The 14,022-nt window shown below is 39.4% G+C and overlaps 1 protein-coding gene across 3 annotated transcripts in view; it reads right to left on the reverse strand.

The window, feature by feature from the left end:
• Positions 1-14,022, reverse strand: part of vipr1b (vasoactive intestinal peptide receptor 1b) — a 63,298-nt gene that overhangs the window by 36,518 nt on the left and 12,758 nt on the right. For 2 of the 3 annotated variants that reach the window (XR_008565945.2, XM_015955164.3), the window contains exons 2-4: positions 12,795-12,885; positions 9,400-9,510; positions 105-205 (exon numbers count right to left, since the gene is read on the reverse strand). Coding sequence is in view for 2 of the 3 variants with exons in the window: in XM_015955164.3 (XP_015810650.3) it covers positions 105-205; positions 9,400-9,510; positions 12,795-12,885 (303 nt within the window). In the remaining variant the exon portion in view is untranslated. The remainder of the gene's footprint in view (positions 1-104; positions 206-9,399; positions 9,511-12,794; positions 12,886-14,022) is intronic. The other variant, XM_070553182.1, reaches the window with a different exon arrangement.

Raw genomic sequence — 14,022 nt, forward strand, 5'->3', positions numbered from 1 at the left:
AAGCTCTTCCTGCTCACTGGTTTTCGACATGCTCTCCTGCTGCTTTGATTCACCACAGGACCTGGAGTGCAGCTACTTAAGTTTTAGTCACAGTTTACACTCACATCATCGCTGGTGCTGTTCAGATTGTATCCACAGTTCACAGCGATGTCAATAGGATGCATCTCAGTCCAGCCGTCTGCTGTGCAGGTTTTAGAGAGGTTACCTGGAGAGCGAGTAGAAATGGAAAGGTCAAAGACTCCCATTCAACAGATTTTTCTTTTAATAGCACAAGTTCAAAATCACTTCGGCACCATCTGTGTGATCACAGCGAAGCTCAGGAAAATATCAAACTCACAGTTTGACTCGTCACTATTGATTTGTAAGTCTAAGAATCACTTGAGTGATATCAGTAGAGGAAAAATGGATAAGAAATGTAAAATAATGTGAGGAAGAATGTTAAATCATAATCGGTGAAGTAACCCATTAGTATTTTACCAAAGATATCCTGATCTGATTTCAGTTATTTGATTACAGCCCCAAACAAGGAACTTTATGTTACTACCACTTGCAGCTTTGCACTTCGCTCCTGATCTCTATTGTTGACCTACTTTCTATGGTTTTGCGTCATCTATGCTGTAATACTAGCCTAGATATCTAGACAAACTGAAGCAGCAGAAAAAGGTTTTGCCCTGCATTGTAGCCTCAGCAGGTCTACCATTGGCTTGGCTAAGTTTATGCCAATCCAATCACGGGGCTTAGCATCGGTGTTCTGACCATACAACATACATATCAGAGCAGCATACATGCAGTTTATGTGCATGCACACACATGCACATTCATCTGAACCTCTATGTTCAGAGGAGCCGTAGTTCCGCATACAGACAGCAAAGTATGAGAAAGGAAAATGTATTTGTATTTTTACATGCCTTACTGAGTGGCTACACATTCATTGATATGTTTTACAATTTATTCACAGTTAATTTTACCATCCAAAAAAATTAACTGATTTTTATTTTACCACCTTCTAATTCTAAAAATATTTTGGCAAAATAAAGCTTTAAAAAATGTCAAACTGACAAGTCAGCGCGTCATACGGTTGTTAAAAAATGTGTATGATGATCTGACGGGCATGTTGGCCTATTAAAGTGTCATACAGCTTAAAAAATACATGATGATCTGACAGTATATGTGTGCTGTCAGATAGACATACGCCGTAAAACGCCCATTTGACAATAAATGGTGGTTAGACAAAACACCGACAGAGACGTGACGGAATAATGAGGCTTTAAAAAAAACATGAGCACTGAGGTACTTCTTGTACTTCTTTGACTTTGTTTGGCGGACTTCCTCTTTGACTGATTTCCATCAGTCAGTGAGGCATTCCAATATGAATGTCCCTCTTTCCTGTTCACTCTCTCTCTTTCTTAGCATGTTTTAATCACAATTGCCTATTTTTGCTCATTTTAATATATTTTTAAACATTTTCTAAATGCTTTTTTAAATTTTTACAATTTTTGTTTTTGTGAAGCGCCTCGTGATTTTTATCTTGAAAAGCGCTATAGAAATGATATTTTCTTCTTCTTCTTCTTGTTCATTGCTTTGATTGGTCTTACTCCTAGTGCTGTCCCCATGCGTGCAAGGACAGTTTATAGATTTTGCCCCTACCACTGAGTCTGGTAATATATTTACACATATTGGATAGCTTGCCAGGCTAATACAGCACTTTCTTTTGAGAAAATAAGAAAAAAATATTTGCAGGCTACCGAGAACTGATGTGATGTCATTTAAAGAGCAAGTCACCCCCAAATCAACAGTTTTTTTCTGATAAACTATATAAATGCATGTCTAATTGTGCTGCAGGCACGTGTAGTCAATAGTTTAGCACTCTAGTGCATTTTAGTTAAAATTTTAATTTTCTGCCTAAAACTGTCAGTGATGTGCCGTTGTCAGGTAAAAACTCTGCACTGCATTTGAATTTAAATCTGCCATCGCTATTAGCTAAGTGGTACCCTAGAACGTTAGCTGGTACCATATGATGTCACAATGTCGTTGTGAGCCTGTGTGTGTGTGTGTGTGTATTTGTTAGCAGCTCTGCCCTCTCGATCTGCTGGGCAACAACAGTTATTGCATTTTTCGAACAGGAAGTGGGAGTGGAGTAATACTCTGGTTGGGGGTGACTTGCTCTTTAAAATCTCTCTGTTAGTTTCACTTTTTATTTAATTGAAAAGGATTTCAATAAAAATAGGAAGCCTCACTGCTTTCATCAGTCAGATAGGTAACCAGGGTCGAAACAAGACACAATCACTGTTTTTAAATCAAATTTAATTCCTCTTAAGTTAATGAATAATGACAAAATTCTAAGAAAAATCAAAGAAAAGGGTAACTTTTTCATAAAACCAGTCTCTTCTCTTGCAGAGAACACAGGGACTTCTGATCAGAATGTGTTGCCAGAAGCAAAAAGTTTTCACCTTCAAGGAACAGCTAATGCAGCCGGATTTAAAGTTGGAGTTGTGAGGAGATAAACACGACGAGTGGATTTCTTCTTCTCTGAACACCAAGTCATGCTCTGCTCTCTAAAATCTGTATCAAGCACTGACTGAGCTGTTTTAGCCCAAGGGAATAAAGAGAAATGGCAGAACTGTGTTAGTTTTAATAGGTTTTCAGCTACCTGTCAATTAAGCCTCAATGAAGAATATAAATATTGTTTTTCAATAATTATGTTATGTTTATGTTTATTCATTTCGCAGACGCTTTTATCCAAAGCGACGTACAATTTTTATAACCTATAGGGCATGTTGTGATCTGTGGGGGAAACCGGAGTACCCGGAGGAAACCCACGCATGCATGGGGAGAACACGCAACTCCACGCAGAAAGGCGAGTTTTGAACCTGCGACCTTCGTGCTGCGAGGCAACAGTGCTAACCACTGCGCCACCATGCAGTGATCTAATCAGAGCCCAACTCATGAATACTTTGTAAATTAGAGGCAAAGAGCACTTTATATGTTTGTTGCATGCATTGACTACATGCAACCAAAAGAAAAAAATAACACTCAATGTGGAAGAAAATAAGTGCAAATTTCAAAATAACAATCAGTCGGTAGTTTAACATCACAACTACAAGTACAGCAGAATGTTTTTTTTGCAGAGCAGTAAATGCCCATGGGAAGGTTTAGGAGAGGATTTTACAGGACAGTAGACTTTAATGGTATTCTGAATTGCATCAAAAAGATGCTAAACCTAGTGCTTCTGTCACAGTCCTACGCTTTGATCCACTTCCTTCCCGAGTTGTTTTGAGTGCATAAAAGCAGCACCACGTTCACCTGGTTTGCTTTGAATCTACCTACTGAAGGGTTTCAGGTTGTGCTGCCTTCAAATCCCACAGAGCTGCGAGATTATAACCTTCCACATCACATCAAAAACACGATCCTTCCTGTTGTGGGTTCAAGGAAAAAGAATATTACATTTCTGCAACATTTAGTTCATGAAAGCAATCTAATTCTGTTTCTGCTCATGTCTGCAGGACGGCTCTTGACAAACTGACTATTTTTGTGCACAATTCCCCTGAATGGAAGTGATATTGAACTAAATGTTCTTGAATTCGAGGACCTCGAAGACAATCACACAAAGAAACAGACGCTTTCCCTAAATAGACAAAAAGATGGGAAGCATGCAGTAACACTAAAAAACAAGATGGCGGGACATCTGAACAGACAAAGTTCGTTGAGATTAATTAATGAGACATTTAAGGAGGAAAAAATTGAATTATTAATATTACAAGACATTGATAAATTTGAGTAGTGACATTTAAACTAATTTAATTAATATTGCAGTAAGAGTAAATGTCAGAATTTATGGAGCTAATTGGAAGTCTGATTTATTTTTTCAAACAGATGTTTAGGAAAACTTGAATCCACAAAGAGATTGCACATCTGTTTTATGTGCAAATTACTTTTGTGACATTTATGGAATGTTCATAGCTTAAAGGGATATAATCCAAATTTGTATTATTTAAATAATTTTTTAAGCCAGTACGTGTTAATGAAATGTCACTCAGCCCAAACCGCCCTCTGTGGGCAGAATACCGCATTTGCAACTTCAAGGTTGCCGGGCCGCTCCCTGCTGGTGGAGGGAGCTGTGTAGTGGAGTGAAGCTGTCATGGTGGAGCTGCGGTCTAGCCTGGCCAGCCATGCCAATGCTTCCTTATGGGAAGCAAAGGGCCTCCCATTCAAATAACCCCACCCCCTGAGAACTCTAACCGAGCCAATCAGCGCTGAGCAGTGTGCATCACACATCACGCCGCTCAGTTTCTAATGAACAACAACAATGGCGTCTGAAGCAGAGTTAAGCCTGATTTATGCTTCTCCGTCTGCGTCAGTGCGGAGACACGCAACGCCATTATCCGTCCTTGCGTAGGGCACGCAAGTACGTACGGAGTCGAGCCCAATTTTTTAAACATCCGTCGAACAAGACGGATTACGCAAGCTTGTGATTGGACAGGATGCCGCTGTTGTTTACAGCGCCGCCATTGCAAAGAGAGCCGAGGATAACTAGCGGCAGACACGGAGAAGCTTGAAGAATACCTCGCGAAAAAACTCTAAAAATATGAACGTTTCATCCTCCCGTGACTGGAGGAGTGAAAAAATGTGCAGCAAGCGTTTTATTTGTGGACTGAAATTACAGGAAACGTGGGTTTATAGGTGGGGAGAGCATGAAGCGGTGGGAGAATGAGAGACAAATATGTCCGTGTTAAAAGTCTCTTATATACACAAAAAACAAAATATAAACACACGATCTTGGACCGATACATGGCAGGATACCACAGAACAGCGCTACGCCCTCTGTTGTCCTGCCGGGCAATTGCTTTGCAACACTCTCCAGGAGACGGAGAAGTATGAGAGCAAAACACTTCCGTCAATCCGTGCGTGTCTGTCCCTTGCAGAGCTGACGGAGAAGCATAAACCAAGCTTTAGCTGCGGTTCTTTCCTCTGTTCTAAATTACTTGGACATGTTTTTAAAACTTCAACAAGAAGAAGCGCTAGTTTGCGCCGTCAATAGATGCCATCTTTGACTACAGCTAAAAATCTACAACGTCGCACGATACAGTCATCATTTCCGCCTCTTTCTGATTGGTTATTTTTGAGCTGGCTAGTCCCATCCTTCCTGGAGTTCTCTGCCTCTGAGTATCCAGACTCATTCTCTGTGTAGAATAGAGAGAGGGCGAGTTTGGCAGGCCAGGCTAGCTGCAGTCTGCTTCAAGCACGCTAGCTGCATGTTTTAGAGGTCAAGCATGTCAGGAAAAGTCCACTTCATCATCTCATTCAGGGAGGAGCAGTATATAGTTAGCACATCTAAAGTTTTATTATGCACAATAGGAGATATGTGATGTTAGTTACCCAAGTTGATTTATTTGTTCAATTTTTAATGGGTGGGGGTAGCCCTGCATATATTGGTATTGGTTCATATCAGCATCTCTTCTATTTCTACAGTCACTGATTGGAAATTGAGAGATAGCTTATGTCAATAGTTTGATATTGTTATAAAAAATGCCCATTTTTTACTGATATCTCATGAACTAAACAATAAAAAATGGAATTTTACAAAAAACCAAGTTAACTGAGTTTTTGCCTACTTTTGATAGTATTTTACTTTAAGAATAAAACTAGTTTAATGGTTAAAAAAAACATTTAATCAAAAACATTTCTCCTACTTCCAAGTGGCTCGGTAACCTCTCATCCGCACTATCCCTGTTCTTACTCATTATGAGGTATAATTCATCTAATTTCCTTAAGTAAAGTAGTTATCTACAATAACATGAGTCGTTGTCTGATCTGACACACTCATGGCAAAAAAAAAAAATAGCTTCATTGAGGTTGAGAAAGCTCTAAAGTTATACAGCAAAGCTTTTAGTAAGGTTAGTCTAATAATGACAGTTTTAAGCACTTAAAAATGACTAATCCAATACTTTTTAAGGGCCTCTCATCCAATTATTGTCATTACAGTTATTATTACAATAGAGTTGAAACAAGAATCACGTCACAAATGTACTTTCATAGTCTTGGGAAATGTTATGCTTCATAAAAACACTGCAGGTTTTACATTTTTTAGGAATAAAACACGTCACATAAATGATGATTATTGCTTAATAAGATCAACAGTTTATTACAAACATTCTGACTGATATTTGATTTCTCAATTAGTCAGTGGTAAAATGGTAAATATATTCCTGAGTAGGAAATGTTCATAAAAAATATTAGTTTAAAGGGAACTAGGCAGTTTTGGCTTGCTTTTAGCACCCCCTAGTGCCCATTTGTAGAACAGAAAGCAAAACATATCTCCTCGTTGTGGGTTTGTCTTTTTAACATCTTTGTCTAACAGCTGAAATGTCTCCCCAGCCTTCATTAGTGTCTACGGGAGTGATTCATCACTAAATTAAACAAATCAGTTGTGTTCATGAAATGTGCTGGAAGCAGACTGCAGCGCCAGGTATGCCAGCTCCATTTTTTCTTCAATCCAACAGACCAGACTGGCAACTCTGAAGCTGCAAGTGGAATATTTTGGGCACAGGGGGCGATAGGGGTTGGGAGGCCTTTCATCAATCCTGTAAGGGTCATTTTAGCACATACTGGCTCAAGAAAACTATTTAAAAATATGAAAAAATTGCAGAGAGTCTCTTTGAACTAGAGGAAAATTGAGATTGAATTCAAATGTCCAGCAAAAGTAGCTTTACATTTCAGTAAGATCTGAGCAATTGATATTAGAATGACTTTTTTATTTGAAATATCCGGAAATTATGTATTTGATAGATGATTATAAATTAAGTCTTTAATTAGGATTCATTAATTGAAGCTACACAGCTCTAACGTAATTTTTTAAAAAGTTAACCTATTTGACTTTGTTGATCAGATCTCTTCTTTTATATTACCTTTACTCTAAGTCTGAAATATTACCATACTTACCATACCATCCATAGCTAACACTTAACAAAGAAAAAGTCTAGTAGAAAAACGTAAGAGATAAACTATAAAAACATTACAAAAAATAAAAAAATAAATGAAAGTTGAATTTCTGAACAGATGTGAGGTTTATAGATTTAACGCTCACATTTTGACCCCATGGCTGAAACGGGACGTAGTTTACGTTCCTTTAGCTGTAAAGTCACCCTTTTCTTCCCTGTCATCGAATACACCACAGCCAGCATGCAGGTGGTCCTCCTATGGATATATATGGGCAAACCGTATGGGTGCCAACAGGGTTTTCCACATAGACTTTAACAGGCCCATGTATGAGTCATACCATGGGTTCCTCTGATAACCCATGTAGGGCCAGTTTAAATCTATGTGGGCAAACATCTACTTGTCAGGATCTGCTCCTGGTGTCTCGTGTCCCTCGTTAGAGTTGATCGAACTCACCTGGCCATCGCTACCTCACCCACCTGTTTCCCTGATTACCCTCATGTATTTAAACCCCAGTCTGTGTCAGATCCTTGTCTTGGCTTCCCTTCGTGTCACCTTACCTGCCGTTATTTAGATACATTTTTCAAATAAAGCTCTCCCCTGCATTTGGGTCCTGACAAACAACTCCACATCTGGGCAAACCCATGTTGGACCATCGTTGGAAACCACCAGACAACCCCTGTTGACGCCCATATAAGGGCACCCTGCTTTTTCACAGTGTCACGTTTCATGGTTTTCTAATTCACAGTTTGACCCTTGGAGGTGCTAATGCACAATGAGCAAATAGCTCCAGGGAGATTTTACAGGCTGTTCAAGAGGCTTTTCACACCGACCAAAGGTGAAAGAGCACACCCACGCCTAGTCAAGGCTCTTCAATTCAAATACAAGGAAAATGCACCAAAAAAGGGAAAATTTTTGGATAAAGGTTAATGAGAATCGACATTAAGAGATTAAATATTTATATACTAAAGTTAACTTTTAGATGATAAGTCAGAAATGTGCAGAATAATGTTGGAAAAGCCAAAGACGCCATGTTTAGTAAACGCAAAATAACTTTTTCTGTTAAAAAGAATTAGTTTAAAATGTCCTCTTGTTGAAAGTTGTTTATTTAATTTCTATGATTTTGTTCTTTTAACGTAAACCCAACAGCAAATGCACTATCTTGTATCCTTTGTGCCATTGATAGCTACGTTTCATCACATTTCTCACTGTGAGGATCACAAGAAACGCCATCAAGTCTAAAAACGCCTTTAGATGGCGAAGAATCGGTCACTTGGCCTAACTTTATTCCATGTCAAAGGTCAAAACACGGTATTATCATTTACACTCTGAGGAGGTTTAATTAGATTTATTTATATGAAGACTAAGTTACATTTACCTACAAAAACATGTGACGCCCTTTTAATAGGTAATGCTCCTTTACAAATGTTTTAGGCCGTAATTGGCAGGTCAGTACGATTTAACCCCTATAGCCGCATTTCCACTACAGTAGTGTGGGGAAATTTCTGGACGGGGGAAGGTGAAAGGGAAAATAAGATGGCTTAGTCCTCTCAGCTGTTATGTCTCCATATAAAGTTGGCCCTTTAAGGACTTTGCTAAGAAGTCAGCATAACGCCACCATCTTGGCAGTGAGTGAGGTCACAGAAAAACGCCAAAAGGCATTTTTATTCTGTCAAAGTACGCCGTTATCGTATCCAGCTGGTGGACGAGAAAGTGGCTGTGTGATGTAAAAGTGGCGATTAATGATAAGAAGAAATTATGCTTTTTACAGGAGACAACAATATAGCCTAAATACATTGTGTGTGTGTGTGTGTGTGTGTGTGTGTGTGTGTGTGTGTTTCAGCGTTGGGAATTTGGAAGCTGCTATATTAAAGCAGAAGCAACGCTGCTTTCTGTTCAGCTTCACCAGCATCCAACGTCTGCCGAAACCATTTCCCACTGAGTTACAACCAGTGAGCATGAGTTAACCACAAGTCCCGCCCATCAACTCTACAGGGCCATTTCAATGTACTCACCCCAGCTCAAGTACTCGATTGGTCCCTGAAATAGCAAAAAGGAAACAACTACAACACAAAATCTAAAAAATGTGGAGACGGTTCATTCAAATGCTGAACACTCTTGATAAATTAATATTATTATTTACATTCGATTAAAAGACATAAATAGCCCAAGTGGATTATTATTGGTGAAAAATGCAAAAAGATACGTTTTTTTTTTAATTATAGAGGTTGAAGAGTTAAATGATCTTCAGGATGACCTGTGACTTTTTAGTACGGCCTTTTATATCATCTTTTCTTTCCTCAAAATCACATTTAATGATCTTTTTCTTCTATTTACACATTTTACAAAAGACAAAATATACTTCAGATCCATGTTTTGTGTGTAACCAAACTTCATAAATGAGGCCCCCGTGCTCCATGAGCTCAATCCACAGATATGAGATGCTCATATTTATATATTCACCTCTCTGCTGGTCGCTGAAGTAACTGAAATATGTGGGGCAGGTTATCGTCACCACTTCTCCAACTCTGGCTGACGGCCAACAGGCGATGATGTCCCACATCCCCTGGCAACCTGCCAAAAAGAGGTCAACAACACAAACGAGGCATCACTTGCATTGTGACGTACACACACACACACACACACACACACTAAGGACCATGACATGATGAAGATGAGTTTAACATGACTCACTGCACCACAGTGTCCTGGATATGTTGCTTTCACAGCTTTACAAACAAGTCTTTATATTAACTTTATAAAAGCAAATTAATTCATAAGACTAAACATATTTCTCCTTGTACTAACAATATTATTATTTCTTGTTAAGTCCCTCTGCACTCGAGTGGGAAGCCTTAAATTTCTGCATTTTTTGAATTTTCTCTCTTCAAAACTGCAAAATAGTGTCTTTGAAATAGTTTTTCCTCCTATGTAAAACACTCTCTTTACGATTTTGCATGACAGCTGTTTCCTAACTCTGTATTTAATTAGCTGTGCCTTTGCTTTACAGATCTGTGGTTACCATGGTGACCATAATGTGCCACTTGCAGCAGCTTTAACATTTGGTCAGACATTTTTCATGTCGCAAATTATTTCTGAGAAGTTCCAGTTTTTGAAATGTTATTATTTTTTATATTCAGGTATAAAAACGTTCTCGTGTGCGCCTGAACCGTTGCTTTTTAAGGTGACTGAAGAGAGATTCGGTTTAGAGAAATTAAATTGTTTTTCCATTGAAACCTTTCTGAAATGTAATTTTTTTAAAATCTCATCCGATTATGAAACGAAAGTCACAATCTTGTGACAGCAAACAGTAGTGCATATCAACTGTTTACACCCCAGTAAAGATAAAGAAGTGTGGAATAAAAATAAAAGGATCTCTGTGACTAAGCTATCTCTGAAAAGCCCAAGGCAGGAGATTTAACAGTTTTCAGCCGAGCACAAGAAAAATCTTCAGGATGTTTTTGAGTCGGTGCAATAACTTCAAATGGTGTTTGTGTGTGTGTGTGTGTGTGTGTGTGTGTGTGTGTGTGTGTGTGTGTGTGTGTGTGTGTGTGTGTGTGTGTGTGTGTGTGTGTGTGTGTGTGTGTGTGTGTGTGTGTGTGTGTGTGAGAGACAGATTTATTTAAAGTCAGCATACATAAACACTTCACACTGACTGCCTGTTCTGTCTCAACCCAAAGGCCGGCTGAAACATGTTGCAAAACCATACGTTGTGAACGTGCGTTTCATCATAGATGCGCTTTCAGCTAATTCACTTGTTCAGGATGTGGCTTCAGATCGCAACTTCAGCTAACCTTCCTGTTGAGGAAGCAGATAGGACGGGAGAAAAATGAGGGCCGTTGCAGAGATAAGCGAAGTGTTTTCATGCAATCCGTTCATGTATTCATTTGATGCAAAATGCACTGCGTGTTCTGGATGTGCAGGAACTCTATTAGAATGAGAGTAAATGGACACAGCACCGATCAAAAGGCCATTCATGTTTTTTTCTTTAATTATGGGATTGAGAGAAAACAATGTGCTGTTCCTACACATCATACTAGTTTGCAAGGCAGCGTTGCAAAAAGAGAACACTCGAACATTAGTCCAGTGGGAGAACTTACTCCTGAATAAAAATCTCTTTGACTGCTTATTTAAAGAAATAGTTTTAATTTTGAGGAACAGTGTTCTCACTTGTAGGTACCTTCAGTAGAACGCAGCCAGGGCAATCTCAGTTTAGATAATCTATGAGCAGGTGTCAGTTAGACTGGAATCTGAAAGGTCAGAGGTCAGTCAGAGGCATGTTCACCTGCATAAACTGGAAACCCAACAGAAATCCTGCTTCAAAAATCTCAAAACCATAATTTTAAATTTGTGCAAAAACTGTTTAATGCTAGCCTAGAAATCTAGACCAACCATAGCAGTAACGGAAGACTTTGGTTTGCAGGTCGGTCTAGCCATGCTCCATTGTAGCCTCGGCAAGTCTACCATTGGACCAAACAATTTGAGCTCTGGCCAATCACATCGCTTTATGTTTGTAGAGTGATGTTGTTGGGCGAGATACAACAAAGAAAAACTACAAAGATGGCAGTAGCTCAGGAATGATGCTCATTTGAAATGGCTTTGGCATCAACCTTGGACTATTTGGACTTTTCCTGGAGACATGAGCAGATAGAGGTACTTAAGTCCTTTATTTAGCAAAAGCCTTACATTGTCCGTTGCTCTGACTGGTCCTAGCGCTGTCCAGTTGCGTTTAGAGACAACTGTTGATTGTGCCCCACTACTAAGTGACTGTAGAAATAATGGCACCATCACACGTGGGTTTCTGAAGGGAACTGAAGTCCTGTGGGAAGTTCTCTTCATCCCAGAAAATACAAAAACGGAGCTGCAAGCCGGGCTGTGAGGGTGGGGCAGATGATTGACACCCAACAAACTCTGAGATGATGTAACTACGAGCTAACTCCGCTAACACAAGCTAACGGAGGTCGGCTGGCGCTTTTAGCCATAAAATACCAGTTGAGCAACTCTGCTACCTTCTGCCTTCTAAGCTGTAAGACTTTTAACGTGAGGCTGACACATTTCCTGGAACAAGCAGTGGGCAAGTCGCTGGCACTAGCGCTGGCGGCTCATCCGCTACCTGTCAATCAAAAGGACACGCCGCTAAATAATCATCATTTCAAGCTTTCATTACATCTAAACGGATGAGTTATAAAAAATTCACCCCCTCAGACTCGTCATGACAGTGAACTAGTTCTATTAAACCTAAAACATATATATTTCATCGTAACCAGGCTGTAAGCATGCTTATTTCTTCAGTCAGTGAGAACGTGCACCTTTCTGGAACCAGCCCCTATCAAAGGGCCGTGGCCAGCCTATATAGTATTTACATATATAGGATTGCTTAGCACTCTAGTTTAATGGTGAAAACCTAGTGAAAAAATACAGTTTTCTCGGTGAAAGGATGTGTTGCATATGTCAACAACAGAAATGAAACCAATAAAAAAGATTGTAATCTTTGAATTTACTCTTTAACATTGTTCTATTATAAAACTTCTATGCTGCTACATTTGTGTCCCCTCCAAGAAAACAAAGCCTATGCTAAATATTTAGGACTTGCTAATTATGTTTGAGTGTGTGGCTTAATTTCTGTTTTAAATTGAACTGAAATGTTATAATAAGACCTGGTCCTGAGTAAATTCCTCCTCTAAGCAAATATGCGCCCTGTTATGGCTTGTAGTGTTTTATCGCCAAAGTACCACCTGCTAAAAAGGATCCTCCCTATTTATTTATTTACTTACTTTTATTGCCTTTTACTTCCACTAAATAGCCTCCTGCTGCCTCCAAACAAGCAGAAAAATTAGAATATAATTTTAAAAAAGGACCTGAAGTGACGTTCCCAGAGGTGCTATTTTCACAGCGCTCCTTCTCCTGCTCTATTTCATTCACCACATCACACATCTGCACTGAAAGCACCTGTAAAGGAGAAAGAAAGCACAATTTACTGTCAAGAATGCAATATGGCTCTATTACATCTCTATGATTAGGTTATGGGGAAAAATCTGGTCGCATATTTATCATATTCTTATAACCCCGGCCTTTTATGCTTTGCTTTTTCAGTGAGGAGGGACCTCTGGCTCCTAATTTAGTAAATATGCAGAAATGTTCTCTATGTCTGAAATCATAACAAAGCTCTTTCTAGCAAAAGGAAAATAGATGCTATCATGCAAATGGATTAGGAAGTGGAGAGGGGAGCCACAGAGTAGCCCGCCGCGACTGTTCATCTGTGTCAACAGAGGCTGAAAAATGCGGGCTGACAGCCACAGGTCGAGAGACGGCGGGCCAAGGAAAACGTGTAAGATGAGCAGCAGAAGCTTGAGAAGGTCAGGGGAGATGAGTGAGATGAAGCGGGGCGTATTCATGAACTCCCCGAGAAGAGTTTCACCCTGAAAACCTAACGAAAATACTTAAACTACTCAGAGAAGCAAAAGGTTAAAGTAAAGGAGCTCTGCAGCAGGAATCACACCATTAAAACCTCTATTTAGTCCTTATAGGATAAAAAGAGGACAATTTGTGTTCATATGTGTGTAAAATCACCCTGACTGATTGGCCAGCTGGCTTTAAAACCTTCTTAGTCATGGGAAGATTGGGGTCTCTGCTGCTTCTCATCGACAGGAGCCAGATGAGGTGGTTTACAGTAACAATAGATAGTTTGTCCTCTACTGACCAAAACCTGCTTTCAGGTAGGTGTCCTTGAAGGCACTCTTTACTTGCTTTACAGCTGTTAGCTGTCATACTAGCAGTTAGCATGTATATGTTTGTCAATAAAAAGCACAAGAAGAAGAAAATGAACAAGTTTGCTTTTTCTTTTGTTATCATGGTGGAGTCTGGAAGTAAAAGTAAGAGAGTAACATCTTTGGAGGTGAAGCAAAGAGCTAACACCAGAGTAAACATTGGCACACACTAGTTTGGGGGAGCTGAAGGAGGCTACAAAATCACAGACTGATGGTGGCCTAGCTTTGTTGCTACTGGACTTGTAAGAAATAATATTTTTTGTCCAACAGTGTGAATCTTTTTACTTCATGTTAGAGCTAGCTCATTGTTAGCACTAGC

Source organism: Nothobranchius furzeri, chromosome 7, assembly GCF_043380555.1.
Source record: "Nothobranchius furzeri strain GRZ-AD chromosome 7, NfurGRZ-RIMD1, whole genome shotgun sequence".
NCBI classification, from domain to species: domain Eukaryota; kingdom Metazoa; phylum Chordata; class Actinopteri; order Cyprinodontiformes; family Nothobranchiidae; genus Nothobranchius; species Nothobranchius furzeri.